The following is a 10,239-nucleotide window of genomic DNA, read 5'->3' as shown; positions in this document are numbered from 1 at the left end:
TCTTCTCCTAAATTTAACAGACATGTATAGGAGATATTCCCAATGAACAGAAACTTTCTTTTAGTACCAGGTTTCACCCTTCAGCAAGGGACTTTATTAGTCCCAATAAACAAAGTATGTAAAAACTCCATAAAAAAATCACCAAATGATAACTTGGGTAAATGACTGTGTGATCAAGAAAAATAGAATGAAGACGACACCTCTGCCATAAATGACTGGGAAAGTAATGGGTAAAATTAATAAACATTGCAAACCATGCAGTGTTACATGGATTCTTTTACAAACAGCTAATTTAACGAATGCTATTTTTCCTACAAATCACTACCAATTAGCAAGAAAGACGAGCTTTTAGAACTTTTCCTATAGAGATATAAAATCAAAATATATAGATTAATTTAATGCAAATCCTGTTTTTCCATCAAATTCTAACTCCCGTTTCCATGTCCATGCGAATTAGTTTCATGGTCAATACTCATTCCACGTACAGAAAAATGATACAATGTTCCCTGATAAGTTACCTCATGTAACTGTAATTAATATGTTACAACTCCGTAAAGAAGCAATATGAAAAGGACAAACATGTATTCAAGAAAAGGGCAGGTAAAGAAAAAGGGAAAACAGAACTATCAAATACAAGACCAAAGATTAATATACTCTATCACCGTCAAGCCACACAAGGCTAGGAAGAATGTGTGTCAGAAATAAGCTAAACTTCTCGTCAACTATTGCATTTCCTACTACATCTAATTGAGTCAAGTACAGGCCCTTAAAAATGACTGCCGCTTCCCAATAGTTCATTTTGACACCATCTGTGACGTATGCATCAATATTCCAATTGTCACCAACTGTATGAGACAAAGGAGAAGAGAACAAATACCTTGAGGTGTCAATAGAGTGTGCACCGATCTCATTGTAGGTTATATTTAGCACCTTTAAAGACTTGAGAAGTTTCAGAGGCTCCAGTGCAGTAAAACTACGAAGTTTATTGTTGCTTAAATTCAAGCAAGATAGAAGTTGCATTGCCTCCAAACCTGTTACAAAAAAACACCATTAACTAGTCCACATTTGTCTCCTTTCTGTTGACAAAATTCAAACTCTCAACAAGTACTAGGTCAAAAGGATACTATAAATTTAACATTCCAGTCATAGGGTCAACAGATGTCTTCATCTAACAAGACAAGTGATTGTGCATGAAGACTATGAAATCTCATCAAGGAATTGCCAACTAAACAAGAAACAATGTGTAGATGCATCTACTTCCCACTTTTTACTTGGTGAACCTAAACCTCAACCCATAAATCCAGTGTAAACAAAACAATTACACTAGATAGTCATTTTTTTTATAAGCAACAGAACTAGTAATGTTATTTATTCATTCATTCATTCATTTATTTATTGACCAATTAACCATGAATTTTATTAATGAGAAAAGGAGAATACAAGTACAAACAGCAGTTTTATTAAGAGCAAAAGAAAATAACAATACAAAGTGAAGACAAAGTAACAAAAATACAATAACTTCCATCTGTGACCTGGTTACCAGATAGCCATATTTAATACAATAAGGACTAAAACCTTAAAATGTTAAGAGTTTTGGGTCACTATTGTAGGTTTCCATTTGTTTCTGATCAAAACAAAAAATTGCAGGTTTCCCATTGCCATGGAGGTTTAAGACATGCAATGCAAGCAAATGCCAAAGTGTTGTAATTTATTGAGTGTTTCATCAGATGACCAATAGATCCTTTTATATACCCAATAATCAAATAGAGAGGATTGGTGGAGAAAGTTGATTGCAAACAAACATGGTGTTTCTAGAGGTAACTGGACCTCAGGATCCCTTGCCTTGGGGTTCTCGGTGTGGAAAGGCATTATGAAATCAAGCTCTTCCTGAAAGGGGTTTCCTACAAAGTGGGAATTGGGAAATGGGGACCAACTTCGGTTTTGGAAGGGCAGATGATGCAGAGCAAAGGTCTCTAAGGGAGCTGTTCCCTCAGTTGTACTTGCTGGCATGCTTGATCATCTCAAGCTGCTTAGAAGGTGTTTCGTTGGATGTTTTGTTAAACCTGATCCAGATGTGGAAGATGTGTGGACTTGGGTTTCTTTCTTTCAGGTGAGGAAAATCAATGTCGACTTCTTTAAGCAGTGAGGAAGAAGGTCTGGATATTCTTAATTGTTAACAAAATCGAATACAATGCCCAGAACTAGGTTGGGGAGATGGAATCCTCCAGTTGGGGCTGTAAGAAACTTGGGACCCTGAAGTTTGATGTTGATAAAGATTTACGGTATTCCTTTACATGCCCAAAGTTTCCAAATGTTTAGGGCTGTTGGGGATTAATGTGGGAGATTTCTGGTTCGTCGACTCAAAAACAAATTCCTGGAAGAACATTGTCACTGCACGCATTCTAGTTGAGGTGAAGAAAATTCCTCTGGTGCCAGCATCCTTGTTGCTTCATTTTGGTGGAGAACTGTGTGGTTGAAAGGACATATCCACGTAGATGGCTCAAAATCTGGCTTTGCAGGACGAGAGTAGTAGGTTTCTTCCATCAGCTGGTTTGAACAATTGGAGGTCGAACAGGCTCTTAGTAGAGGAAGATGTTGAGGTGGAAGGTGAGGGTACATTTGGAAATAAAAAAAGAATTTGTTGATAGTGGGACAGTTTGTTGGGACTGATAAAAAAATGAGATGGTGAGGAGGTGAAGAGTTACGATATGGGGAAGAGTCATTTGGAGATTTTAAGCTCAAGATACATGGAAGCCCAGGGTGAGAGGATTTTGGAAATTGGAAAAGGTTGCTTTTTGGAAAAAAAAAATGAAGAGGCAGGCTGGGCCTGCAAACAAGGTAGTGGCTTAAGTGGGGACCACTTTTTAAAGTCCAAAGATGGCCTTAGCTCCAACCTCCAGACTTCTTTTTGTTCCAACAGGTTAAGGGTTTCTAATAGGAGAGATTTCAAACTTACGCGACCAAAAGTTTCCAAAGGGGTGGAGACTTTGAATAAATCTGACTTGTTTAAGAGGAGAAAAGGAAAAGTTGTCAACTGGGTATGGGTGATTAATAAATAAAAGAGGTCTGGAGTTAAGAAGACTGCTGCAAAGTTTGGGGAATCTAAGGTCAAGAATAAGATTGGTTGAGTTGATGGTTCTGTTGACCGCTCTCCTAGTTCGTGTGGTCAAGATGAGTCTGGTTCTGATTTGTCCATCATTGTGTCTGATCAAAAGACATCTGAAGAGGTGCCAGTCCGGGTGGGAGGCTACGATTTGGTTGTGCCCCCTGACCATGGTGCAGGGATGGTTGCTGAAGAGGTGGTGGTTGGGATGGAGGAGAGAGTAGTTAGTTCAGAAGAAAATGTGGGAAAAGGTGGAGATTCTGAAGAGGTGGTTTGAAAGAGACATAGAGGTGGGCTTGGAAGGGGTTTGCTTTCACTATGATTGGGGAAGTAACGATTAGCAAGATAGGAGTTGACTTGGGTCATATAAGCAAAGTAGTGGAGGATAAGGTGATTGTAATTGGTACTAATGTATCAGATACTAATAAGTCTTGTGCTTCAAATAGTACTCATATAGAGCATGTGACCTAAGTTTTCTCAAAGTTGAAATATGGTTTAGTGGGGGAAGATCCTACAAATAGGTATAAAAGGATTTTCAAGAGAAGGGGAAGGAAGTCAAAGGTGCTGATACCTGAGGCGAATTGTAGGGTGGATTAAGTCTCATCTGAAGAGAAAATTCAGTCAGGGATCTACGTCTCAGAGGAAAAGAGGAGGATGGGTTTAATTCTAAGGAGGCACAGGATTCGTCTTCAGGAGGTAAGGTGGTGAGGCATGGAATTTTGCCTATTAAAGATTTTTCAGAGATGTAGAGGTGGATAAGGGGCTTAGGCTGTTTTTTTGGGGAGAGGAATTTGCTAGAAGAGATTTTGAGTTTGAAAAAGTAGGTGAATATGGACAAAAGAAAGTCATAGTGGATGAATATGGACAAATTTGGGACAAGGACGATCCAGGGAAGATGTGTTTGAGGGGAGAGGGGATTAAGGTGGTTGAATGGTGATGGAGATGGGAGAACAGTGGATGGGTATGAAGATGACTTGCCAGAAAAGCTAATTTATATGAAAAAGATTCATTTTACAAGCTTGAATCTCAAGAAAATCCCAAAAGTTTTCCACCAAATCTGAGCTGTTGACTTGCTCAAATTCTGGAAGAACCAAAAACCCAGTTTGTTACAAGCTTTCAAACGGAAGCAACTATCACTTCAACACCCTGCAATTTGTTCTCAAAAAGCCTTCTATTCCTTTCATTCCATACTGTCTAGCAAATTTCAAAGGATATACAATTCCAAATGATTCTAGGTTTCTTGCACCCTCAAAAGCTTGGCCAAGAGGAAAAAAAAAAAAACTACTGGTGAATGAGGCTGGAAGACCAGAACACCAAAAAGGAATGAGTAGAATTTCCAGATGAAATTTGCCACTTTGCAAGAGAAGAACAATGTGACAAACTGTCACCTCCTCCATCTTACATAAGCAACAGTAATTAGCCATGCTAAATCCCCTGCTCTTCAAATGATCTGTAGTTAGGATGCTATCCAAAGCAACCAGCCAAGCAAATGCTCCACTCTTGGGGGAACCAGATTCTGATAGGTCCCAGTCAAAGATAGAGAGAGATAGAGTATTCTGCTTAGGGCGAGAATAGATCACAAGAGGTTTATTAACTTTCAACTGCCCCATCCATGTGGTGGGGTGGTGTTTAAATACACAAACTTCTTAACTTCCTACCACTGAAATAGCCTTAAAGTAAGGGATTAGCCTTCTAACTACATGGCCGATCCCTATGCCTTCTCATGCTAACAACTTAGCAGAAATAACAATTAACTTATTTGACTCAATCTTGCTCAAGACCAGCTAACAACATGCTTAAGACTAGCTAACAATTAACAACTAACTGCTTGACTGATTCTTGTGGCTTGACCGAATCCTTCTCTACTGGGTCCTGCTCTACTGGGCCGTTGCATTGGCCATGCATGGTGGGCTGGCTTTGCATGGGCCATGCATGAGCATTTCCAGTCCACGTACCTTGGGTTACGCGTGGGTACCCTGTTCGATCTTCTCGGCCCATCATTGCCCCCATCCTGAAGATGGACCTTGTCCTCAAGGTCCAGATTGATATACTTCTCGCGCAACTCTTGGGAATTCTCCCATGTGGCATCTTCGCTAGGAAGGTTCTTCCATTGGACGAGACTTTCCTCCACGAAGGTGGATCCTTTCTTCACCCAGCAGGTATCCAGAATAGCTGCCGGTTCAGTGATGAGTTCTCCCTCCTCGTTTATGGGTGGTAAGTCGGTGCTAGTGGCAGTGGTGTCGCCCACCTGTTTTTTGAGTAGGGAGACGTGGAAAACTGGATGGATGCGCGAGCCCTCGGGAAGTTGCAGTTTATAGGCCACCTTGCCTATGCGTTCCTCCACTAGGTACGGCCCATAATAGTGACTGGCCAGTTTGTGATAGGCCTGCCTATGAACCGTCTGCTGTCGGTATGGGTGGAGCTTGAGAAAGACCAAATCGCCCACTTGGAACTCGACGTCTCTTCTTTTGGCATTAGCCATTTGGGTCATGTGGTTAATGGCCGCATGCAAGTTTACTTTGAGTTGCTGCAAAATGGCATCGCGAGAGAGCATGGCTTGATCTACTTCTTCTACTGAAGATGTTCCACCTTGGTAATTTGGAATACGAGGTGGTGGTCTTCCATACAATGCTTGAAAGGGCGTCATTCTGATAGAGGAATGATAGGTGGTGTTATACCAAAATTCTGCCCATGGAAGGAAGGAGCTCCACTTCCGAGGTTGCTGAAAAACAAAGCAACGAAGATACTGCTCTAGACAACGGTTGACCACTTCTGACTGTCCATCAGTCTGAGGATGATAGGCGGAGCTCATTTGCAATTTGGTACCAGACATCTTAAAGAACACCCTCCAAAAGTGGCTGATGAAGATAGGATCTCTGTCACTAACTATCGTCTTTGGCATACCATGCAACTTCACAATTCCTTCTACAAACCTTTCAACTACTACCTTCGCCGTATAGGGGTGTGGCAAGGTCAAGAAATGAGCTGATTTAGTGAGACGGTCTACTACGACAAAAGTAGTGGTTTTGCCTTTGGAGGGTGGTAGTCCTTCTATAAAGTCCATGGTAATGTCGTCCCATACTTGGCAGGGAACGGGTAATGGCCGTAGCAGTCCTGCCGGGGATAGTGTCTGCCTTATTTTTTTGGCAAATGGCGCAAGAAGCTACATATTGTTGAATATCTTTGTACATGGAGGGCCAATAGAACTGTTGTGCCATACGCTTGTATGTGCGTAGTACCCCTGAATGTCCACCATAGGGGGAGTCAATGGAACTCCTGTAAGATTATAGGGACAAGGTGGGACTGAGGGGGGATCACGACCCAGTTTTTGTAACATACCAACCCATTTTTCCATATGTAGGGAGCTCCAGGATTCTCCGTTGCCAGCTTGCTGATGCGGATCATGTAGGGGTGGGCACTGGCTTCTTTCTTGATGGTGTCCCACAGAGATGTTTGAGGCATATAAAGAGTATTAAGGCTGGGACTACCCAAGACACTCGAAAGTGCATCTGCAGCAGAGTTTCCTCGTCCAGGCTTGTAGATGATTTTATAGTCGTACCCGAGCAGTTTGGATACCCATTTCAGTTGTTCTGGTGTCCCAATGCATTGCTCTAATAGATACTTGAGGCTGCGCTGATCGGTATGGATGTAAAACTTGCGGCCCAACAAGTAAAGTCGCCATGTCCGTATTGCCTGAACAATGGCGAGCATTTCTTTGGCATATGTGGACCAACTTTGCTTGTTGATGCCTAGAGCTTGGCTCATGAATGCAATGGGTCGTCCACAGAGATGTTTGAGGCATATAAAGAGTATTAAGGCTGGGACTACCCAAGACACTCGAAAGTGCATCTGCAGCAGAGTTTCCTCGTCCAGGCTTGTAGATGATTTTATAGTCGTACCCGAGCAGTTTGGATACCCATTTCAGTTGTTCTGGTGTCCCAATGCATTGCTCTAATAGATACTTGAGGCTGCGCTGATCGGTATGGATGTAAAACTTGCGGCCCAACAAGTAAAGTCGCCATGTCCGTATTGCCTGAACAATGGCGAGCATTTCTTTGGCATATGTGGACCAACTTTGCTTGTTGATGCCTAGAGCTTGGCTCATGAATGCAATGGGTCGTCCCTGTTGCGTCAATACTGCTCCAATACCTACGTCAGAAGCATCTGACTCAATGGTGAAGGGCTCCTCAAAATTAGGCATTGCCAATGTGGGAGTCGTGGTCATTGCCTTTTTTAAGGCTGTAAATGCTTCTTGGGCTTCGGTGGTCAATCTGAATTCACCCTTGAGAAGATTGGTGAGGGGTCGAGCTATAATCCCATAGTTGCGGACGAACTTCCTATAATACCCTGTAAGGCCTAAGAAGCCACACAAGTTAGTAATATGGGCCGAGAAGATCGAATAGGGTACCCACGCGTAACCCAAGGTACGTGGACTGGAAATGCTCATGCATGGCCCATGCAAAACCAGCCCACCATGCATGGCCCATGCAACGGCCCAGTAGAGTAGGACCCAGTAGAGAAGGATTCGGTCAAGCCACAAGAATCGGTCAAGCAGTTAGTTGTTAATTGTTAGCTAGTCTTAAGCATGTTGTTAGGTGGTCATAAGCAAGATTGAGTCAAATAAGTTAATTGTTATTTCTGTTAAGCTGTTAGCATGAGAAGGAATAGGGATCGGCCATGTAGTTAGAAGGCTAATCCCTTACTTTAAGGCTATTTCAGTGGTAGGAAGTTAAGAAGTTTGTGTATTTAAACACCACCCCACCACATCGATGGGGCAGTTGAAAGTTAATAAACCTCTTGTGGTCTATTCTCGCCCTAAGCAGAATACTCTATCTCTCTCGTCGTAGTTGAAACACAAACCTTGGACACGCCTCCTCTGCATTTTTGTCCAAGAAAGACGCTTCAATGGTGGAGTTGTCTTTGTTCTTGTCGTGAAAGAGTCACCGGTGGTTCTGGGGGTTGAACGCAGAGCCTTCTCTTGACAATGTAGTTGTTCGTCCTTCATGCGCACCAGGCTAATGGCTTCTTTCAAGGATCTCGGTTTGAACATCCGAATTCCATCGGCTATGTCCGTTTTGAGACCGCCCATGAACGTGCCCACCAACGCCTTTTGTGTCCATCCATGCACCCTATTGCCCAATCTTTCGAACTCCTTCTGATATTCTCGCAGAGACCCCGTTTATCGTATTTTTGATAACGACTCATCGAAGTCTTCACAGTCAGTTGGGCCGAAACGAGCCCAAAGCTCATCTACAAAAATCTTCCATGTTACCTCCTTCCCGTCTTCGTGATATGCCCCACGTAACCATTGCCACCACTGGTTTGCCTCTCCTTCCAAATGGAATGAGGCGAGCGAGACTTTCTGTGGTTCCTCGGTTTGCTGGTATTCGAAGAATTGATCAACATGGGCGAACCATTCTGTTGGGTCATCACCGGAATATTTTGGAAACTCGAGCTTGGCTAGTTTTGAGGAAAACATGGGTCGGCCTCATTCTGAGGTGTCACGAGAAGGTCCGGAGGAGGACTGTCCGCTGCGTCCATTAGCTTGGATAAGCGATGGTTCCTGCCGGGTCAGCAATGCTTCGGACATCCTACTAATGGCTGCCTCGAGTTAGTGTAACTTGTCATTAACCCCTAACTCGAGCTTGCTGAAACTTGCTTCGAGTCCTCCAAGCCCAACTTCCAAACTCTCAATTCTTTCTTTGTTGGTTGCCATGGTGCCTAGCTCTGATACCAAGGATAGGTCCCAGTCAAAGCTAGAGAGAGATAGAGTATTCTGCTTAGGGCGAGAATAGACCACAAGAGGTTTATTAACTTTCAACTACCCCATCCATGTGGTGGGGTGGTGTTTAAATACACAAACTTCTTAACTTCCTACCACTGAAATAGCCTTAAAGTAAGGGATTAGCCTTCTAACTACATGGCCGATCCCTATGCCTTCTCATGCTAACAACTTAATAGAAATAACAGTTAACTTATTTGACTCAATCTTGCTTAAGACCAGCTAACAACATGCTAAGACTTTCTAACAATTAACAACTAACTGCTTGACCGATTCTTGTGGCTTGACCAAATCCTTCTCTACTGGGTCCTGCTCTACTGGGCCGTTGCATGGGCCATGCATGGTGGGCTGGCTTTCCATGGGTCATGCATGAGAATTTTCAGTCCACGTACCTTGGGTTACGCATGGGTACCCTGTGCGATCTTCTCGGCCCATCAGATTCCCCCACACTACTACTACTTGGTCAATAGCCATATCACCTCTGATCAAAGCCAAGTAGAAGGACTTCACTGTAAATTTTCCATCCCCACACTCCTTCCACCACAAACCATCACTGGAAGATGTTGAAATTCTGGAGTGTTCCAGTCTGTCCAGCTCCAGCAGCATGATACTGTTAGACAGTTTTTGTATGCCCTTAGCTTCAATCTGATTTGATGTACTTTTGTTATTTAGTGGAAATAAATAAAGTGCATGTTTGATTCATGTTGTTTGGTTTAATTCTGTGTAAAACCCTAAAACATGACATTTATAGAGACGCGTGGTAGTTTTAAATGTTCACAGCCGTTGGATAAGTCTGGGGAGATTTATCCTACCAAGGCTGATACTGGTGTGCCACCAAGTGTTGGGATGGCCTGTCTCAGCCACCAGGGTAAGACCCAAGGCACATGCAGTATAGGATTACTTGAATCCTTGAACCGGACCAGATTTCCAGTCTTGCCCTGGACCTTGGAGATAGATGGGCAAAACTAGAAAGTTACACCTGACCCCTAGACTCGATTATGACACTTCACTAGGTGTTGGATCAGGCTACCTTTGATATGCCAATCAGTGAGATCCTTAGCGGGGATCAAAACCTGGGTATGTTGGGGCAGTTTGAGAATTCATCTGAGTGGGTGATCATAGTGATAGAATCAGCCACTTTGTCGGACAAAGGGTAATGGTCGGGAATGCACTCTCTCTGATGGAAACCAAACTGCCGGCAGTTGATTTCAATCGTTGGAATTTTGTTTTGCAAAAATTAATATATTTATATATATATATATATATATGTACGGTTTCAAATTGTTTGCAAATGGTTTTAATTCCCAGGATCCATGTGAGAGGAGAGTGCGGCACTGTTCCTTGCAGCCGAGGG

General features: G+C 42.9%; 1 protein-coding gene across 1 annotated transcript in view; it reads right to left on the bottom strand.

Annotated features, from left to right (window-relative positions):
- Window positions 1-363: 363 nt before the first annotated feature.
- The window catches only part of RGTA1 (RAB geranylgeranyl transferase alpha subunit 1), a 57,783-nt gene continuing 47,907 nt past the window's right edge, over window positions 364-10,239 (bottom strand). Inside the window, exon 8 of the mRNA XM_088945604.1 lies at window positions 364-1,031. Within this exon, the coding sequence (XP_088801730.1) occupies window positions 646-1,031 (386 nt within the window). The 3' untranslated portion in view covers window positions 364-645. The remainder of the gene's footprint in view (window positions 1,032-10,239) is intronic.

The sequence above is a fragment of the Nelumbo lutea genome, chromosome 5, assembly GCF_056320005.1.
Source record: "Nelumbo lutea isolate HS-2025 chromosome 5, American lotus-T2T, whole genome shotgun sequence".
In the NCBI taxonomy this organism is placed as follows: domain Eukaryota; kingdom Viridiplantae; phylum Streptophyta; class Magnoliopsida; order Proteales; family Nelumbonaceae; genus Nelumbo; species Nelumbo lutea.
Note: the sequence above shows the minus strand (reverse complement) of the source record. Positions and strands in the feature narration are given on the sequence as shown.